The sequence below is a fragment of the Periplaneta americana genome, chromosome 12 (genome assembly GCF_040183065.1).
Source record: "Periplaneta americana isolate PAMFEO1 chromosome 12, P.americana_PAMFEO1_priV1, whole genome shotgun sequence".
NCBI lineage: Eukaryota > Metazoa > Arthropoda > Insecta > Blattodea > Blattidae > Periplaneta > Periplaneta americana.
The window spans coordinates 37992663-38015612 of NC_091128.1; the positions used below are offsets into that span (position 1 = coordinate 37992663).

Here is a 22950-nt window from a genome sequence, read left to right on the forward strand (position 1 = left end):
TCCCTTGACCTGCGAATTCTCCTCATCTCACCTCTCCTCACTTCTTTCTATGGAGGTACGTGAAGAATATTGTGTACGCAATACAAACATTAATTTATGAGTGTACTGAGCGCATCTTTACAGCTTTCGATACTATAAGAGGGGGGCATACAATCTTCTAGAGCAGGCATGTCAATTGATGCCCACAGGAGAAAGCGCGCGCTTTAGAGCCCAGGAGAGCCTGAGCGCTTTACAGCGGAAAGGAAAGAGACAGACGAAAGAGCTGGTATATGCCGCTTGGTCGAGCTATATTCAGGGATGGCCAGCACTGATTCAATAGATAAAGGGAAGAGAACTTATTAAAACAGTATCCATGTTAATTTTTAGATTTGCCTGAGAAGTATAAGTGCATTATATGAATGTAAGTTTTAATTTTAATGCTCATTTTTCACAAGTTTGATTTTTTTATTCAAAATAAATATTTTCTCAACTTACCGCATAGAAAAGTGAAATTTTCAGGTATAGGTCTATTTATTTAGTAGCCTTACAGAATGTTTTCGTAAATCTAATATACCGTATATACGTATTACTGAAGATAGTGTATTGAAAATTTTGAAAATATTCGCATGAAAATTGTTTGTAAGGAAATGAATTAACAAAGCAACTACTGTTACATCATAAGCAAAGATACGTGCCCATGTGTTGTAAAAATGTCAGCTCTGTAGCTTGAGCAGATTTCGCGAAAATAATTTAATATTCTGATGATAGGAAGTTGCTCACAAATATCACCTTAAAAGCATAATGCGATAAGAGTTTTGATATGTAATATTAGTTACACTTAAAACAGATACAGTACCTAGGTAACTTTGCTTTGTACTGTAATATTGTTTTGATTAGTTTATTGATTACTTTTGTAAGACTAAAGATACCATCAATATAAATTCCAACTTATCATGCCATACTTAAACTCTTTCTTTGGACTATCACTTTTTTTATGAATGATGTGTTTCATCCACTTAATACATTATAATATTATACTACTATGGAATTTAAATGAATATTCCTTCTTAACTCTCTATTATGTTATTAAGATTTAAAACACAAGTGCAATATTAAGAAATCAGTGTTAGTACTTTTGTTTTACAGACAATATAGATAATATTAAACAGAAAGAAGCCATATAAAAATAACGTCATAAAATTTCACGTTCCGTTTGAAGTTTGTGCACCACTGTTTTCTTAATCCAACAGGTTGCTTATTCATATACACAACCTTTCCTCTTTCCATACTTAGCGCTTGCTGCCCGCGCAAGACGTCAAGGTCAGAAAAATGCGCTTGCTTTGACATCACTGTTCTAGAGAGTAAGAGAAAATATGGTTCTACATTGCACACTATATAACGAAGTTAGAGGCCGTCACTTTTAACATTTACTGTAAATAAGAAAGTCAATCAAGCATATATATATATATATATATATATATATATATATATATATTATGTATATATGGACTATATATAGTAAAATCTAAATGACGTCTATGATGATCTAAAAACGTATATTCTGCAAATTCGAATTCCAATCTTAATCTAATTCGAATTCCAGTCTTCATCTGTCTAACAAGCAAACATTCTGATGAGAACAGGTGAAAAGGTTTTTTTTTTCTTCCACCATGTTAATAATGTAAAAATAAGTACTTATAAAAATTTTGACCACTCGAGCACAATTACGAGGGACGGCCAGAAAGTAAGTTTCCCTTGGACTGTTCACAGAAGGAAAACACAATTTCATGGAAAGATTTATTGGAATGGATACAACAATTGTTGAGCTATTTTTCAACATATTCCCCACCGGATTGAAACTGCTTGTTTATTCTCCGACTGTATGTGTAAGCGTATAGAGAAAATACAGCGTGGAAACGCCACCACTCAACCGAAAGTCTAACGGCCTCCAAATGCTATAGGGCTAGCACATCTGCGAAACTCTGATGCAAGTTAACTTCGCCTGGTTTGCATTAACTCCATGGCATACTGTTTGAGGCTTCTTACTTTGAACCGGGCATGTCTCGTTAAATGTTTTTACGGATCTCTATATTGTTGTCTTCTCCGGCACAAGAATATGGAGAAATGAATTGACTATGGAAATTTCGGACACACTTTTCCCATGAAGATTTCTTCGCGAAATTATTGCAAATAAGAATTCACAGTTTCGCAGCAGAGAAGCGGAAGAAGTATCTACGAGGGTATTATTATCATGAACTATATCTTGTTTGCAGGGAAGATCGTCTCTCTGGTTCAACGGCAGGCCTTCAGCGAGCACATGGATGAGGAAGGTCCAGACATCTTCACTTTGGGTCTCAGCCTTAACCAAAGTCAGATACCAGAAAACTGGAAGCGAATAAGACATTTCTACTTCGGCGAAGGGAATAACACAGTCAGTAAAGATGCCTTGAGTAAGGTAGGAATTTATTTCGTACATATTTCTATTCAGCGAGTGGGAGAACTTCATGTGAGTCTAACAGAGCACTGATGAAACCCGAGTAACAACAGAAACCGAAATAATCACTCGGGCAAACCCTCCTCCCCTGCAATTCTCATACCAAACTTTTTCCAAAATTTGCCTCATTCTTCATCTTTATTCGGGAGTCACGTCTTACTAAATCGCTCTCAAGTTTATTAAATTTTCAGACCGAATGCTTGCATGTATTAAAGTATTAAAAGTGTACAATGTATGATAATAATTTCATGTTTTTTATTGATTTGGCATAGTGAAAGAGAAAAAAGGAAATGGATCTTTGCCCATCATGACCTTTAAATTCGAATGAAGACAACTTTTATTTTGCATAAATGCATAGTTGAGGATGTTACCCCTTTTTTTAAATGTATACTTTTATTTTGCATATTCAAATTCTTACATAAAAGTTCTTTCTTGTTTTACTCGATTTATTACCTAATTTCATATTTTCTCTATGATGAAAATAAGAATAATTTTCAAGAAATGTAAAAATTCTAGATTTTTCATCAGTCGACGTATTATTCACTGCTGAAAAGTACTTTCTTTAGAGTTTCTCTTCACTTATTTCCTCTGAGGGAATAAAAACATAGAAACTTCGCTTCAGATTATATTCGCCGGACATACAACAGAATAAATTTAAACGTCAGGATATTTATAGGGATTTCAATCTTTTACGTGGGCTGAGGGAAGAAAGGTTGAAAAGCAGGACATCTGGTCACCCTAAGTACAGTACGTATGTAAAATTTAAAAATAGCATAATACATTTAAAGAAAAAGATTAATCTAATAATAATGATAACTAAAAGGCGGTCAGAGCGTGGTGCCGACCACACCACCTCATTCTAGTGCCGAGGTCATGGAAAGCATGGGGCTCTACCTCCATGCCCCCCAAGTGCCTTCATGGCATGTTACGGGGATACCTTTACCTTTTTACATGACAAGTATTAGTTTCAAAATTATTTTCATGTATTAAACCAAATAAACCTAAGTGTATTTTTTACTGCATATTGCAACATGCATAGTTACTTGCATATTATTAAATATTACATACTTACTTACTTACAAATGGCTTTTAAGGAACCCGGAGGTACATTGCCGCCCTCACATAAGCCCACCATCGGTCTCTATCCTGCGCAAGATTAATCCAGTCTCTATCATCATATCCCACCTCCCTCACATCCATTTTAATATTATCTTCCCATCTATGTCTCGGCCTCCCCAAAGGTCTTTCTCTCTCCGGTCTCCCAACTAACACTCTATATGCATTTCTGGATTCGCCCATACGTGCTACATGCCCTGCTCATCCCAAACGTCTGAATTTAATGCTCCTAATCATGTCAGGTGAAGCATACAATGCGTGCAGTTCTGCGTTGTGTAACTTTCTCCATTCTCCTGTAACTTCACCCCTCTTAGCCCCAAATATTTTCCTAAGCACCTTATTCTCAAACACCCTTAACCTATGTTCCTCTCTCAGAGTGAGAGTCCAAGTTTCACAGCCATACAGAACAACCCGTAATGTAACTGTTTTATAAATTCTAACTTTCAGATTTTTTGACAGCATACTAGATGACAAAAGTTTCTCAACCGAATAATAACACGCATTTCCAATATTTATTCTGCGTTTAATTTCCTCCCGAGTGTCATTTATAATTATTACTGTTGCTTCAAGATATTTGAATTTTTCCACCTCTTCGAAAGATAAATCTCCAATTCTGATATTTCCATTTCGCACAATATTCTGGTCACGAGTCATAATCATATACTTTATCTTTTCGGGATTTACTTCCAAACCTATCGCTTTACTTGCTTCAAGTAAAATTTCCGTCTTTTCCCTAATTGTTTCTGGATTTTCTCCTAACATATTCACGTCATCCGCATAGACAAGAAGTTGATGTAACCCTTTCAATTCCAAATCCTCTGTGTTATCCTGAACTTTCCTAATGGCATATTCTAGAGTGAAGTTAAAAAGTAAAGGTGATAGTGCATCTCCTTACTTCAGCCCGCAGTGAATTGGAAAAGCATCAGACAGAAATTGGCCTATACGGACTCTGCTGTAAGTTTCACTGAGATACATTTTAATTAATGGAACTAATTTCTTGGGAATACCAAATTCAATAAGAATGATATATAAAACTTCTCTCCTATCCGAGTTATATGCCTTTATGACATCTATAAATAACTGATGCACTGTACCCTTATACTCCCATTTTTTCTCCAATATCTGTCGAATACGAAAAATCTGATCAGTAGTCGATCTACTACACCTAAAACCACACTGATGATCCCCAGTAATTTCATGTACATATGGAGTTAATCTTTTCAAAAGAATATTGGACAAAATTTTGTACGGCGTCAACAAAAGTGATATTCCTCGAAAGTTACTACAGTTAGTCTTGTCCCCCTTCTTAAAAATAGGTACAATCATGGACTCCTTCCATTGCTCTGGTACAATTTCCTTTTCCCAAATAGCAAGTTCAAGCTTATAAATTTCGCTAGACAATGCGCTTCCACCCTCTTGTATTACTGGTAATTCTGCTGGAATTTGATAATTTGGAAATTTTTTAATATTATAGTGTCTAAATTTCCGAGATCTAGTTATGATCATTTATGTAAGTGTTGGGACGCAATCTGTGTTGTTGCAGTTGTACACGGACCGAATGGTAGTCCATTCCGTCCACAAGGCTGCTGTTCTCCACAGTCAGGCGGGGCAGCGACCCATCTTCAAGTACAACTTCGGGTACAGAGGAAAGTATAGCTACGTCGACTTCCAGCTGTACAAGATGACACCTGTCGACTTGGGTAAGTACTACAGTCCAACTATCAACACGTCAGACAAGAAGAACGAGAGGACAGACGGACAGTCAGACAAAAGGGTACTATGTAAGAAATTGTGTAAATAAGGGACGTTTCAAGACTATACCTTTCTTGTGTTATTGTCTATTATAATACCATTTATCCTCTTACTGCAGGCGTGGTTCATACCGACGATCTTATCTACTTGGTTCCCCTTCCGACTATGCGCTGGTGGCCTGAAGGGCACCCTGACCTGGAAACTCTCCACGTGATGGTCGCTATGTGGACAAATTTCGCTAAATATGGGTACGTTCCGCTTCATGTTGTTTTACTACCCTTTTCCTTCCTCTTGTTCTTCCGCTAGTTTTAGTCCTCCATTTATTTATTTTTCTTCTTATTTCCTTTTTCTTCTTCGTTCTTCTTGCCTTTTCCCACATTCCTGTCATTTTTTCGCTCCTTGTCTTCCCCCTTTTCTTGTTTTCTCATTCGTTAATTCTTCTTCCTTCCTTTCTCTTTAATTTGAACCATACTTTATTCCTTTTTATCTCTTTTGCTAATATTTTCTTCTTTAATTCTTCTTTTCCTTTTTGTTATTTATTCTTCTCTTCTTCCTTTATTATTTTATTTTTCCTCTGTACCGTATCTTGTTTCATTTGTTCAATTCCCTTTGTACTTCTCCTCTTTCTTTCTTATATTTTTCATTTATGTTCCTGGGCTATATTCTTTCTTTGGAGTTTTAATTCTTTATTTCTTTGGACCTTATTTTGTTTTCTCTGTTTCTTCCTTTCTCTCTTTTTTCCCTCTGATTTACTTCCTTGCTTAGTTATTTTATTCTTCCACTGTTTCTTCCTTGTTTCATTTGTTCCTTGCTTTCTTACTTTCTCCAGTCATCCTTCATTCCTTCATCACCATCTCCCTTAATTATTTCTGTTCCCTGATTTTCTTCCATCTCCCTTCATTATTTCTGTTCCCTGATTTTCTTTCGGTTCTTTCTCCCTTTCTTCCCGTATGTAGTCATGACTAGAGTCCTGCGTTTGGTTACTAAAGCCTCCAAGCAATCCGCAACAGTGTAGGTGTGTATGGAGTATTGCTTGATGTCATCCAATGCTATCTGGTCTGCTGTTCAGTGACCATAAGAAAACAAAACAAAGCTAGGCGATTGTAAATGAGTGCTACAATAGAAAAATTTGGTAGCGACCACATTTATAGAAGGAAGAAAATGTATTTTATCAGACAGAAGGAAAAAGGTTTCCTTGAAACACTTGAAATGTTTCCAATTAATTATTGTAATTTGTAAAGCACGCACTCATTTTAAGTTTGTGCTAAAATTTATGCTTTTCATTTGTTAATTCCAAACTTTAACAAACAATAATTAGATCTAAAGTATCTAGGTGCGTTTTACTTACTGTAAAAATCAGGATTAGACAAATTCCGGACGCCAGGTAGCCATTGCGACTAAAAATTGTGTATGGCGACCGAATTGTTTATTGAGTTCGAATTTTCTTAAGACTTCTATCTCTTTTATGTCATTACAAGTAATACATAATGTTAACAAGGGCGGTTAATTTGAATGTGCTTTTTAAATTAATATTGTTACATTTGTTACGCGTCTCGAGATATTGTCCTACATAGCTTCAGAGCGTGTGTTCGCATTGCATAGACAACTAATATTGTTGTATTTCAGTAGATGTACGTATCGTTATCTTAGCTCGAGTGGTTTCCTCTTCGCATGTCTGGATGCATTGTGGTGGTTCCTGAAAATAATGGAGCTGACTTCTGATTGTTTTTATTTATGCTATTTTTAAGTTTCGTCTGTACCAAGTAAATATTACAATTTATTGTACATAAGCTCCCTTCAAATATTATAATTTATTGTGTATAAGCTCCTTTAAATATTACAATTTATTGTATACTAGCCGTACCCGTGCGCTCCGCTGCAATTTTTTGGAAATAAATATAAAGTAATTACATAATTAAAATATGACATTTGGTCCAGGGAACATTCGTGTTTGATAGAAGGATAATCGTTTAATATGTCACTTAATTTAAATTGTATTTAATTAATTAAAATGCGATCATTTTGGTCCAGAGACCACTCATTTAGTGCAATGATAATTCCTTTAACATATTTCTTAATTATTATTACATGCAAATAATTAAAATATGATCATTTGGTTCAGAGAACATCCGGTTTTAAGTGCAAGGATAATTCGTTTAACATTTTCTAAATTGATCTTGAGTGCATCCTTTAATAAATCACACCAAATTAATAGAGTGGATTGTATACGAACACAATTATTATGTTAACCTTCCTGTGCAGCTTTCTTTTTTTTATATGTTAAGTCTATTTTATTCACGCCTTAACATCTGTGGTCATGTCGCGTGTTTAGAATGTGTGAGTAGGCAGTTTTTACTCTTGTTGAGTTCCTGTTTCTAGGCCTGTTGTGTGTTGTAGATGGCTTGTGTTCATGTAACTGATTATAGACTTTGATTAATGTTTTCAGTATTGGTAATTGAGGCGGTGATGAATAATGGCATGTATCTTTCCAATCCGGCATTTGCCTTTATGACTAAGGGAAATCATGAAAAACCTCAGTCAGATTGGTCGGTTACGGGGTTGAACCCGGAAACCCCGAATGCGTGTCTCAAATGCTACCGCCTGAGCCAACTCGCTCGGTTGTATATCATTGTTTATGCAAATAAAAAATTAAGGTACCTTACATAAATATTATTTTAAGAAACACAGGAAACGAATATGGGTAAATTATGAACGCAGGAACGTCATTTCGTGACACCTTTTAAAATAACTCAGCTCCAGTGAGCTCTATGGTAAAATGCTTATTTATTATGGGCTGTATTTTTGGTCCAGTAAAAATACTCATCTTTACTACAAAAACTCTTAACTATTATGTACTGTGAAGAAAAACAAAACGTAAATGCATAAAATTAGAGTATTTTATGTGGACCAAATAAAGTAGCAATAATCAAGTTATGCAATATTTCGAAAGAATATCAAACTTTCTGTGCGTACATATCTATTTTAATCTTACCTTAGTCCTCATATGTAGCATTACATCCATCTAGAGGAACTACAAAATTTCAAATAGTAAAGGAATTATCCAAATCGGGTAATTAACTTCAGAGATTACTTCATACAAACACACAAATATTCTCTGTAAATTAATATTGATAAACATCAACGCCGCCTTAAATAGGAGTCATGTGTTTAAATTTCATTATAGTCATCGTCGTTGTTCCTGCAATAACTCCTTTGTGACATATTTATCGATTTTCAGATTTTTGCTCTATTAAATAACTTAAATACTGAGACATCAAATAATACAAGCTCCTATATGTAATTATATTTCTTTGTCTCGAAAATTTATGACTTCACGATCTTCTATGTACCATTGCCATGGAATGAATAGAGGAGAGTCGGGTAGTATCGGACATCGGGTAGTATCGGACAGTGCGTTTCTTTCATCTACCACCATATGGTAGTACCTGAATGACATGGTTACGTTTCTCTATGCGACATCACAGAAACGTAACCATGTCAATCAGATACTATCATCGTGTGGTAGATGAAAGAAACTCACTGTCCGATATTACCCGATGTCCGATACTACCTGACTCTCCTCTAAATGTGTTTTTTCTTCCTACCGAAATTTTTATATTTTGCACATAGGAGTTATTGCAGGAACAATGACGCTATAATCTGAGGCGGCGGTGGAAATGTATTGTATTGTTATTTTAAAAGTCTAGTATATATTCTTAAATATCAGTCCTATCAAAATTTCACATAGAATAAAACTTATCGGAAATCATTTTTAAAGAAACTGTTGTTCACCGACTTGCGAACACAGAAACACGAATAACAGAGGTAGACACACAGTACCGGTGCGGGAAATGTTGACTGCTCTCCTTACGAAGCTAGTATAAGCGATGTACACCTAACGTGTATTCAAAGCAACCAAACGCAGGACTGTATACTTCGTTCCATAATATCTGACAGGAACCGCCCAACTTGAAGACAAATGTGGAATGAGATCCCTGACATTGGTTGAACAGCAATTATACCTCTCTCCTCTTCTTCCGGCAATGTTTACTTCTTTTTGTCAGACATTATAGAACGAAATATAATCATGACACACAACTCAGAAATGACCCAACACGACATAATGAATGCCTAGAGGTGGTCTAATAACTGTGAAAAGTGTCATTAAAAGCAACTAAATATAAAATGAAGAGTCCATTGCAAGAATGATGGATGTCACTTTCTTGTCGAAAATGAACCAAGACTGTCAATGCATAGCTTAAGACATATAGAATGTGCATAGAGAGTTATATGGCATTAACACTGATAGTCATTGTCCAGTAATGATCGGAAAATCACAGTTAAGCTTTGAGCGCTAAGCATTTCAAACTTTCAATTGCTTCTCCTGCAAAATGTATTCCAAATGACATCATCATTCTTGCAGTGGACTCTTCAAATGTTAACACTGAGGTAAACTGTGTTGTGTGTCAGGAACCCGACGCCCAATTGCGCTAACATCGGTCTGGTGTGGCAGCCGTTCAACACCAGCACGCATGCGTACCTCAACATCAGTCAGGACATAATCCAGGTCCCCGGGGCTCACGGAATCAGACCCATCCGACTGAGCATGGAAACATTTTTGTACAAGGATCGCATGCAGTTCTGGGACTCTCTTCCTCTCAAAGAAAATATAATTTACGCTCATTAACACTTTTGTCACAGTCTTTACTGTAATAAACTTCTTTTTAACAAATATGTGTATACTTATTACAGAGAAACTAACTCTTCCAAGAACTAACTTATAGGATAATCCAATTATTGTGACATGTTGCAATCAAATACGCTAATTATTTCAGTCAGAAATTTAATTACGATAATACAGAAGAAGAAGTAGTAAATAAAATAAGCAAATAGTATTCATTATTATTAGGATGGCGTTATAAAAAGTGTAGAGAAGATAAGAGAAATGGACCTAAGTATCTTAGATGGCTGAAAACAAGAAGTATAGTGGACAAAATTGAGTTTTAAAAAGCTCTAGTTAAAGTCAGAAAGAGAATATCACGAGAAAAAAATTAGTGTTGAAAAAATTAAAAGTAGCCTATATAGATGTGAAAAGGAGTAGAAAAACCTGAAGAACTCTAAAATGCTTGAGAACCAATGTACGCAACAATATTAGATTGAAAGACAATTCTTTCTCCACGTGAAACAAATATTTAGAAGAATTTGTTAATAACAGAACGTTGTAAAAATTGTAGGAACTATTTATAGACAAAACAAGCAAAGCGTTAGGAAAATATGTAGTAAAATTAGATATGAACACTTTTGAAGTAGCAGTAACACCTTTAAAAATGAAGAGCTAATAGGGTAGAAGGGATCGGCGTAGAAATAATTAACTATAGAACAAAGTATTATTTAATTATTGAGGAATTCATTTTGAAAGATGTGAGGAGATACCACACCAATGTAAAAAGACAATCATATCATTCATAAAAATGAAAAAAGGCACGAGTGCAAAATGTATAAGGGAATTACAGTATTAACTAGGACTACAATCAGTCGTTTATATAGGAGAATAGTGAAATATTTTTAGAAGTGGCATACAAAATTAGAGCAGATAGGATGCAAGCAGGATTTAGAGCAAGAATAATGTATTTATAGTTAAACCACAGTCTGGTATATACAGTCACGAAGCCGAATTGTGAGGGTACTAGGAACAATAGACTGTGCCAGTAGTATTTCGCGTTGTCTGTGATGAAGCGATAATCCTAGTGGTTAGCAACTATCTATGGATGCATATTCCCTACATACTGAGCTTCGTGGTTAAACAGTTAATATAGAAAAGTGAATGCTTTATTACAACAAATCCCTTTATACTCGTTGATTTGGGAAGAAACTTATGAAAATGTACAGTGAAATAAATTATGGGGAGACCAAAATCACCTTTACAACCTTAAAAAAAAACTACAATTAAATTCAATTTCATACCAAAATTTTAACTAATAATAATTCAATAATAAATATAAATGTAATCCAACTTTACCAAATCATAAATTGCACATTGACCTGAAATATAAAAAAAAAATCAAGAAAATTATTAAAACCATTGGGGGATAAAATGGATGGAAGCAGAAACTTCGAGAGACCAAGGCTCAAACCTGAGCCGTAGTGACATTGCATGGATGATTGGAGGATTTAAAAATTAATGCGACCATTATACTGCAATCAGAAATTTATACAATGTAGCTGTATCAAAAGAAACTGGAGAAAAGTCTTTCAGATGATATTTTGGTTACTAAAAGAAACGTAGTAAAAATTATTTTCTTAAATGGAAGTACATATTGGAGAAAAAAGTTATGAAAATTATTGTTTGAAGATGATCAGGTAGCAATAGCACTAGTATATTAAGATGCAGAATATATGATTACAAAGTTGACAGACGAATATGAGAAATGTGGATTAAAAATAAATTTAGAAAACAAGAATTTTTTATGGGAAAATGTGAAAATACTAAAGATTTGTTGTCTGCTGGAAAACGTCTCATTAAAAGAACTATTAATTTGAATATTTAGATGTTAAAATTTAAAAGTAAGGAAGCTAGGCAAGAAAATGGTATTAATCTATAACTGCATAAAGTTATTAATGATTTGAAAACTGCGTTTCTGAGTTAAAGTTAGCTAGTTGGTGACTTAAGAATGCTTTCATATTAGTTTTAACTTTATTTACTTTCTGGGATAAAAATTAAGTACCGTCCCATAAATAGGACGCTATGCATAAGGGTCAGTGAAACAGAAGTTGAATAGAATAACTCCTTTATATAGTTAAAAAATATTTGTGTATTTATTATGCAGCAGTTACATATACGTTGTAGAATCAGTGGTTCAACTGCCTTTCTCACACAAGTCTGCGCATTGTACAATACTATTTTGTGTGGTAAGAGTAGAGACATTTAGGGTGGAGTCCAATTTGACACTTGCTGCAGATGAACTTTGCTTTCCAGCACAATTAGCACATCTTCACTGAGTTTCATTTTCAACTGGCCAGTGATGTTGGCCATCAAATATTATGTCTCCTGATGGAATGGGAGCAATTTTTCCTTGGTGTGAACTCACTCCATGCCTTTTCAGTACTGCAAGAGCCAGGACACGGCAAAAATTGAGGAGCGCTTCTGAAGAGTTTTGAGGCTTCATTTTTCTGTACAGAAGCCAAGCATTTACTACGGCAACATCAAGAAATCGAAGATGGGCCACCACCATTTCTTTTGTCTCATCCGTGTCCTGTACAGTATGTAGTAACACACTGATCCATTTTACCCACACCTCCCATGTTTTTGTTGTAAGAATGGAATACTTTCGGCTGTTGAACTTGAATCTTGTACTTTTTTCTACTGACCATCTAGTTGCTGATTTCATAACTAAGTCTTCATAGCTTGTGCCTACCGTTACTACATTGTTATCATTCCATCGAATCAGTAGTACTCTTTCAGTAGTCGCTGGATCCTCTCACCGCTTTCACGACCACACTATTTTTGAGACCGCTATTGCTGCCGCTATACTAAAAGCCAGGTTATGAACCGACTTAACCGGAAGCAACGTTCTGTTGTTCTCTTTCTGAGCTCTGTTGCCACATAGAGGCGCGAGATTCAAAGCGTGTTCAGCGTTTGTCATCGATATGTTTAAAATAACTACTATATATAGTTCTCGATAACACTATCAACAATATTAGTAATTAAAATTACTGTTTTAAGAAACAACCACGAGCTAATGACGCTGGTACGAAATGCGACTTGTAATGCACGTGGTACTGCAAATGAACTGGGAAGTTTGGCTAGACTGTCTCCGTGATCTCGTTGCCAGATTTTCGTTAGCAGACGACATTTTCACGTGAGGTCCAATGAAAAGCTCCGTTCTCCTTCTCCCCTCCGCCACGCCATACTCAACGTGTCATCGCTGTACAGGCTACCCCTCTAACCCGCACTTTCCTTTCGCCATGCCAACTACTTCCTGTTTAGTAGGTTCATAACGTGGCTTTTACTATAGCGCTGTGCTAATGGTGGTGGTTGTAGTAGTAGTAATAGTACTTGTGATTGCAGTAATACGATGGACTTCTAACCTGGGGTTACCTTCGCTGTCTTGAAAATTTATATATATAAATTTCCTTCTCTCCGGACGACAATAACTTGCACGAGAAACCCAGCTTCATTTTTGTCTAACGTGTTTCCAAAATAAATTGTTGCAGCTGTTGTGTTAGAAGATTCTGGCATACTTTCATCAACCATGTCATATTCATTATCGTGATTGCATATTTGTTTAATTCCGCTTTACTAAGTAGCATTTTACTGCCAAGATTATTCAAATTAGCCTCGTGCATGTCGTCACATTTATCATTGTCTTTATCTGTAACATGGGAAACTTCTGGAGGGGTCACATATATTAGATTCTCACTATTATTATTTTGATTTTCAATTAACCCCAGAATTTCACTCACGATTACACTGGAAATAAAAGAATGTAATGGAAACCATATACATACAGGATTGCACACGGCATGGCGTCCTATTTTTAGGACGGCACTTTGTTTCGCCTTGTACCTAGCAACATATAAGAAAATTGTATTGTTGTTATACACCACATGAAAACTAAAGTATTCAACTGATTATGTGGAAATAAAAATCAGATGTCTGTATCACCATTACAGAGTAAATAAGAATGTACTACCCAGGATGCGTCACAACACATTGCTTTCCTGTCATCTTGTCAACAATTAGCTTGTATGAAAAAATGTTCGCGCGGAATTCAAACACTGCAAACATTATAATACAAGACAATAATTTGCCTTCTAAACAATGCATCCAACTGTATTAAACAAGAAAAAGTTTAATATAAATCAGTATTTTACGCAAAAGCCAGTTTTAGGACGGTATGCAGTACCTGGTAGGTAAGAGAGAGATCAGCAACAACTATGTTAACTGACACATTATAGAACAAAAATATATTTAGATATCAAAATTGAAAAATATAAAAATCTACTGTTCCAAGTACAGTAACAAACGGAACGGAAACATGAATAAAAACTTGCGGCCATTAATATCAATGCGAATGGACTTTTTGGGACGTAATGCGAATTGTTTAAGGGTGATGGGTGAAATTTCTATTTTTTACATTTCTCAAGCTACGTCCTTGATTTTTGTACACATAATCAGGGTGCGATAGATAATGAAGTGCTGAAGTTTCATTTCTGTTGGTCAATTAGTTTCTGAGTTATTAATAAAAACATTTTGAAAAATTTCCTTACTTAAAAATGAAATGTGTCACTCAATTTTTCAGTAAGATATTTGAAATATTTTTTGGAAAACCAGCGGCATATTTAGAAAACTACCACACATCAGTTTTCTATATCTTTATTACAAAAGGGGAAACATTTTTAAAACCACCGCATATCTAAAAATAGAAATTTTCCATTGCCACTATAAATATTTCACTTTTTATTTTTAAAATATTCATTTAATCATATAAATCATGCGCTATTTTGTTAACCACAGTGTACAGACCATGCAGAAAAATTACATGTTCCTATCATCAAAATTGTAAGAGCCTTTACACTTTGAACCGGACGAAATGTGCTGAAAAAAGTGTGATGAAACAGCTTGTAAAATACAATATGCATGGAATTGAAGTTCAAGGGTCCAGCCGTTTATATATTGCGCAATTTGCATGTTTTCGAGAGCAACAGAGCATTGAGATTTGCTCAACATATAAATAAGAGATTGCTGATTTATTTTTTACAAGAAAACGTAAATACGATTTTTGACTGAAAATGACCAAAATCTGACCTTTTAAATATCTATAATAAAAAAAAATTCAACAGTATTGAAAACGTTTTGTACAGCAGGAAAACAAGCGGAAATAACCAGATTTATCGGTAATTTGTCTTCAGAAAATATCTTTATTTTACCTAGCCACAGATCCAGCAAGTCCCGTTTCGATTTCAGATAGATAAATATCATGAGGACTAGGTATGAGTGATTGTTGCCTGTTATATTAAGTGCTGTGCCATACTGTGCTAGTTGCACAATCAAATAGTACTGCAAATTTACTACAAATGTCTAGTGCGGACTCACTGTGAGGACGGGAGGCGGCACACTACTGACGTCACAACTTGTGCACAGGCTCTGCAGCATCCTCGGGTTTCGCAAGAGATGGCTCTTGCTCGCAGCCTGCGTCTCCGTGTTCTTTGCGGGTTATGCGCAATGCATATGCTTCAGGCGAACAAGTCTGGGCTTCGTGTCCGGGCTTAAGCAGCGGTCTCAGGAAGGAAAACCCTTCTGCTCGTACAGGGGCATCCCTTACGCAGTGCCACCAGTTGGTGAACTTCGATTTAAGGTTAGTATAATGGATTCCTTCTCGTCTCTACATACATCCAATGGTTTCCAGTTGTAGCCTTATTGCATGTTCTTTGAAGAAGTGAATTGCTTCACATTGACCACATAGTCCAAAGTCTCGCTAATAGTTTATGTTTAGCATTAGTTCACAATCTCCACAATGTTCAGAACGAAAGAAAACATGTTATTAATGTTAATGTAGGTAATTCCTGTATGACAATCATTATTGTATTATTACTTGTATATTTCTGAGTTATTTTAATGTAGTTTTCAAAACATAGATTGCTGGTCACTACTGCTATAAGAGGTTTCACTTAGGCCTACTTAAGATTCATCATTCATTCATAATTTTCAAGTCAAGGACAGATCTTTCATTGCAAACACAGCATTCTCCCACCCTCCCTATTTCCCGCCTTCCTCTTACTCTCCGCATATGATCCATACATCTTAATGTTATCTATCATCTGATATCATCTTCTGCCCTAAATTTTTTTACCGTTCACCATTATTCCAGTGCATCCTTCAGTAGAAATTTCTTCTTATCCAGCGAAATGTCTGAAGTTTTTCTTGGGAAAGATAGCTATCCGTTTTCTTTCCGCACACCACTCTCTCTTTCGCATCTTAAAAGATCTCAGGAGGTCCCAGCATGGAGGTGAGGAGAGTGGATTTGACTAATTAGGCCCTCCGAACTTCACCAAAATTCACCGCAAGAGTTAAGTATCAGTTCTATCAGGGCTATTGACCCGATCGCAGACCAGGAAATCTCAATTAGTCTTTGTCTCCCCACTTAGGATCGTAGGCGCCGACTACGGGCATGCTCGGTCGCTCGGGCAGACCCTAGAAACAAAGTGGACATGCACGCTCATGGGATTTATACTTCTTGATATTATTATTATTATTATTATTATTATTATTATTATTATTATTATTATTATTATTATTATTATTATTATAACTTACGATGACAATTATTCACAAAGTTTCACTAAATTATCGCTTAGCTTGTACTTCTGTAGATACTATTTTGTCTTACTATAAAAGGAGCCAGAAATACTGATGCATTTTTGTTACTTTGAAAAGATTCTAATGAAAACTCTCATACACTGCAATTAATCTCCCCTAAACTTTCACGACCAAGAAAGATCCCTTTAAGATTAGGAAGTGAAACATTCAGGCAAGGTTCCGCGATTTATATTATGATGTAGTGGATCAAATATTAAACTTTAAAACCCGATTTTCAATCGAAGCCATGTCACATCTAGTAAAAATGGAACAGTTTTGCTAGGCTTAGAAGATAATAGTTAATGTTATTTCTATGTTATGGTCACGATTTTGACGGTGTAAATTTAACATCGATGGAATAATCAACGAGTTCATCAGTAAAAGAGCTGTCAGGAGAAACACTTTCCAGGTTCTGTCATCGTAGGTGAGTGATTAGGCCTATATAATGTTAGCAAGTATTTATTTCATATTTTCACAACAAAATTGTATCAATAAAATAATAATCCATGGCGCTACAACCCTTTAAGATCCCAGACCGACCAGCCGGCTGCTGGCCTCATGTTCACATGCCGAAGCAGAGGTGGACTATCATCCAAACAGAATGAAAATATCGTGTGGTTAGCACGATGATCCCTCCAGCCGTTATAGTTGGCTTTCATAACCAGATTTTGCTACCTATCGTAGCTCCTCAATTGCATCACGATGCTGGGTGGGCACCGGTCCCTTACACTTGCAGAAATTTCGTGAGAAAATTTCTTTCCCCACGAGGACTCGAACCAGCGCGCATTCCGTAAGGCAGGATGCCTCAGACCACGACGTCACGGCGCGGGACACAAAATTATATTACGAATTTATAAATGTAGGCAGCGCAGTTTATAACATGGACCTCGGATCTTTAGGCTCGTTTAGTGTAGGTTGAAACATACGTTCTTTAATGCACCTAATTTTAGGCAATATCATCGCTCGAGAGTTTCCCGTGTTGCATACATTTAGGGATTTTTACATAAAATTGTTGCAACCTACAGTATTCTATTCGAGCCTAAAAATTCGAGATCTAAACATGAGCATATGCAGGATCAGATATATGGCAAAAGACCTATTGGAAAACCTAGGAAAAGATGGAAGGACTCAATCAAGGAAGATTGCCAGCAGCTACTGAAGTGTAGGAATTGGGAAGTGAGAGCCCGGGATAGAGAAGATTGGAGGCAGAGAATCAAGAAGGCCATGGCCCGTTTTGGGCTGTAGCGCCAATGATGATGATGATGATGATGAAACATGAGCATGCCCCAAGAATTTCAAAAGTCGGCGCCTATGCTTAGGATTATTATATAACATTCTTGTGTTTCATTTTATTCTTGCCTCTTGTACGCGTGACGTTTTTCTCTGGTCTGTTTCAACTATGTCAACTATTTAATATTCATTCCTCAGTTTTCTTATAGTACATGGTTCAATTATTTTTTGTAATTACGATGTTATCATTATTATTATTATTATTATTATTACTATTACTATTATTATTATTATTATTATTATTATTATTATTATTATTATTTAGTGCCAAAACGCACAGTTGGCCGAACTAATAACCCCAATAACCCAAACTTTCTTTCTGGCATGAGACACCGAATAAACTCTCGCAACGGACCTACGAGAAAGTCGAAGTAGAGCGCCAAGCTATAACCACATTCTAGTATATACAGTCACGAAGCTCAATACGTAGTAAATATGCATACATAGATAGTTGCTCACCACTAGGATCGCTAATATCGCCTCATTACAGACAATGCGAAATAGTACCGGCACAGTCTATTGTTTCTAGCACCCTCAAAACTGAAGCTTCGTGGCTGTATATAGTAGACTGTGCTATAACATAATGGACTTCATATAAAATAAAAGCATGGAACTAAAATTCACACCATAGAAGCGGATTTATGGATCTCGAGTAGGCTATTATTATACTCAATTTTAAAAACATCACAAAAACGTCTAATTTGAAATAAATGAAATCAGGCTTAATTTTAAGCCAAGGTGGATAAATAATATACCCAGCTAGATTAAGAGTCAGTGTTATTATTATTGTAAAGTACATTAGCTAAAGAGTGATTTGAGCAGAAATATATAGTGTAGCCTATATTTAACCCATAACTAAAATTAGATTAGTAACTACACTAATATTTCCCTGTGACTGCGGCATGAAATCATTCATTTTCAATAATTTAAGCTTGTAAAAGAGAAGCAGTTGTTTGGAAATGGATAAAGTCTCCACAAGCTGTAAATGATTACATGCCTTGTGAAATTTAATAAGTAGTAATTTTGTACAGAACAGACCAGCCTGGACACTGCAAATCAGTCGAGTCTCTGCAGATATCCCCTTAACTGCCCATTCCACTTTCCCGGCTAAGACGAGTAGACAGGAAGGTAAGCATTGCTCAGTGACGGATTGTATTAAGCAGACATCATAGCTTTTACGAACTTTCGGCTCTCGCTGGTGGCCTGAAATCCACCACGGATCCACAGTGCTTACTGTGAGTTTGTTTATAAGGCAGTGTAAGCGTAAAGGACACGGGCGAGGGTTTCTGAGTTCTGTTTCACTTCTCCGTTTGCCGAGGGTTGGAATAGACAAAAACCAGATTTTTTTTCATTAAAGATACAGTGACTATTTCATTCTTCCAGATGGTTAATAAATTTAACTTCCATGTAAGAAATAATTCTTAAGAAAATCTCGCATAATTGCAAAGGTTTACGATAAGATTAAGGGAGAGGAAGGTATGAAAGAATTTTTTAACATTATTAAGGTGCGATATTGCACGTGAATAACTGAGGAGGGGGACAAAAATTGCCCGCGTTTTGTTTTGATTTTTTATTTGACTAGGAAATACTTTACTATGTTACCACATAATTTCTATGCCAGGAACATTTTAAACTACACAAATATAAGACTTTATGAAAAAAGCCTATAAGAGAAAAAAATATAGCCTACATTTTCCCTAGATTAATGCTCAGGCTATTTGAAGTTCAGATTTTTCTATACTAAGTAATAAAAAAAAATAAAAATAAAAAAAAAAACTTATTTGCACACCACAAATAGCAAAACTGAAATTCAATCATAAATTGCTTCATTCTCAAGAGGTATTTTTTTCACTCACTTCTACTCTCACAATTTCTGCATATGTTTAAGCAAGGCGCAAAAATGGCCGCACTGTAAATAAATATTATAGGCGACTGAAGTAATTCATAAAAACTAGGCCTATTGTAAATTTATGTTATACTGTACTTGAGATATTAATGTAGCCTAAAATTACCTAAAATCTTGCTTCTTCAGTTCAACGATTACATATATATGACAAATAAAAGCAATACTGCGGGTGATTTTTGCCCCCCTCCCCTAGCAATGCTATGGTTAATGTAGTACTGTACACTTTAATAGTAAACATCGAAATTTTCTGCCTAACATTCCTGCCTATGAGTCACTTGGAGTAACAGGAAAGCCCGTTCGTATGATTATAGTCCATGTTCTACATGCTTGCAGGCTCCACAGCCATTCGGGCGATGGCCTCACTTACTGCAAGCGAAACAAGATGCTCCCATCTGTCCTCAGAGGTTCAATGGCAAAGTGGTGGGAGATGAGGACTGTCTCTACCTTAACGTGTACGCCCCTAAGCATGTAAGTGCGTGCTTTACTAAAGGATGGAGTGAGATAAAAATTAGTTTCCAAACTATAGCTATAGTTATTCATTTATTTATTGAATATCTGGTATATATAGAACCCTATTTCACCCGTATGTATATTAGGGTTATAAGTTTAATAAGTTAGGGTATATACATTATTGAGTTAGTACTGGTACATTACAATTTAGCAAGTACACAGTTACAAAAGATGAAAATTGTCTACTGCTATACTTCTTTATTTACCTAATGATGTAGGACTTGAGGCTATCCTGGCATTGGATATGAAATAATTCTAGATTCGCAGCCATTAAGCTGGATTGTTTCTTCCAAGCTTTCGATGACTAGGTCTGCCATCTTCTTCAGGGATTGAAGTGCCGTGGGACCATGTCTAGCGGTCAGTAGGGCTTTCCTCTGCGGACCAATCAGGAGCTAGTTCCTATTCCCGACCGCCTGCTGTATTCTGGTTGGTCGAACTCTGTTGATATCAGGTTTCCATGCTGTACTGAGCTATAGGTTCCCTCTCTGTTGACATTATTGTCATCTTTACGATTTCGGTGGCAATGATTTCAACAGAGACGGGACCTACAGCTGAGCACAGCATGGAAACCTGACTTCAACACGCTTCGACCAACCAGAACACAGACTATGAACTAGTTCCTGATTGGTCAACACGCCAAACACGCGTCAGAAAGATTAATTTGTCTAAGTTTATATGAGAGAAGTTCTGTGTCAAATGCTTTACTAAGTCAAGTAGCACCAATAATGTCAATTCCTTGGCTTGACTCCTGAAGGGGAGCAATATTACTATTCGCGAGGATCTGACTAGAATTGGGCATAAACTGCTCCAGGAATGCATACAGAAATACACTCGCACACTATGGACTATCGATGGTGTGATAATGGTGAAGACAGGAACTGGCAAACTCCGAGTGACATGTGCTGCGGACATTAATTGAGTTAATCAGTGCATTGTGCGTAATGTAATGTAACAAAAAGTCTTACTAAAGTTGCGCAAGACTTTAAATTTCAGTAAGTTTAGATTAAGTAATATTGTATTTATAGTTTTATCTTACATTAAGTTTACTTGTTTGATATTCATATTATTTTATCTTAATCACTAATATTCATTCTTATATTTAGTTTTAAACATCCAATAATTTATTTACTTTTAGTTCTTAGTCAGTGTAATACGTAATAACAGTAATCCACTTAGGCTTGAGACTTTGCAAGTTGGTACTATTGACGTAAACTGTGTACGTGACTTGTCGACAGTTCCTGTCATCCCCTCCCTCATTCGCACACTATCAAGGGCTGACCTCTTGAAATCACCTCTTTCTCTGCACAATAACAAACCTGTCCTTCAAGTAGCCCATGTGGACTACAGTCTTTTGTCTCATTTTCATGAAAAAACATTCTAGGTGTACGTTTCATAGTTTGATTCATTAAAAATTTCTTATTTCGCATCACTTTTTTTTTGTACAGTTAACAACTAACATTTCTAAATTGGTTCCTGTGAGGTTCCTGCGCTTGTCAGTCAATATGTTTTTGTAGACAGAGAATGACCTCTCTACATCGCAAGTACTTATGGGTGCAAACTTGAATGAACCTTTACCTTTTATTTAGTTTTTTTATTTTCTTTTCCTTCTTCAATCCTGATTCCTGAAGCTAAAATAAGGGACATACAAATCGAGAAACTGAGATGTGCACTCAAAATCATTAAAATATGGATTTAAACTGAATATGATGCATATTAAGCTAAAAATTGCTTAAATATGCATTACGCATGTTTTTATTCCCAAAAAGGCCAAAACATGCAAATATGCACCGAGAAAGTACACATATTTGGAACCGGAAAGTAATGGATAAATAGGCTACTAAGTTTGAGCTATGTCCTATGTTCCTGTAAGATGGAATTCTCGTCTCTAGTCATGACACTGCTTTCCGCACATCACTTTCTTTGGCATCTTAAAAGATCCCAGCTGGCCACAGCGTGATGGTGAGGAGAGTGGATTTGACTATTTATTTTAGGCCCTCAGGACTGGCACCGAAATTCACCGCGAGGGTTAAATATTAGTTATATAAGAGGTTTTGACCGGATCAGAGATCGGGAAATCCCAATTAGCCTTTGGAGGTGACAATAGGAGAAGTAAGAATAAAGTGCACAATATTTATGATGATATGATGTTGTTGACAGAAGAGGGGGTAATACTAAGGAATATGCTAATAGAGCTAAATTACTGCTGCGAGCAGTATGGGCTGGAGATACATGCAAACAAAACGAAGTCAAAGGTTATCGGAAGAAAAATAAAATAAAAAAGGTAAACGTCTGAATTCGAATTGAGGCAGTAGAGCAAGTGGACAGCTTCGAATACTTGGGTTCTAGTAACATGAGCTGCTGCCAGGAGTCAAAAGAAGGACGGCAATGGCAAAGGAAACTTTTAATAGAAAAGGGAACATCTTTTGTGGACCTTTGGAAAGAGAACTAAGAAATAAACCAGTGAAGTGCTTTATGTGAGTGTGGAGTTGTGTGGGGCACAAACATAGAAACAAGACGAAATGAAGAGAAACAACTAAAGCCTTT

The 22950-nt window shown here is 36.0% G+C and overlaps 2 protein-coding genes across 3 annotated transcripts in view; both read left to right on the plus strand.

Annotated features, from left to right (window-relative positions):
- LOC138710312 (juvenile hormone esterase-like) overlaps positions 1-10073 on the plus strand; it is an 83351-nt gene extending 73278 nt beyond the window's left edge. For both annotated transcript variants that reach the window (XM_069841118.1, XM_069841119.1), the window contains exons 8-11: positions 2253-2434; positions 5133-5289; positions 5460-5589; positions 9812-10073. In XM_069841118.1, coding sequence (XP_069697219.1) covers positions 2253-2434; positions 5133-5289; positions 5460-5589; positions 9812-10028 — 686 coding nt within the window. In that variant the 3' untranslated portion in view covers positions 10029-10073. The remainder of the gene's footprint in view (positions 1-2252; positions 2435-5132; positions 5290-5459; positions 5590-9811) is intronic.
- Positions 10074-15490: 5417 nt separating this feature from the next.
- LOC138710027 (juvenile hormone esterase-like) overlaps positions 15491-22950 on the plus strand; it is a 44782-nt gene continuing 37322 nt past the window's right edge. The window contains exons 1-2 of the mRNA XM_069840687.1: positions 15491-15699; positions 20230-20364. The gene's annotated coding sequence lies outside the window, so the exon portion shown is untranslated. The remainder of the gene's footprint in view (positions 15700-20229; positions 20365-22950) is intronic.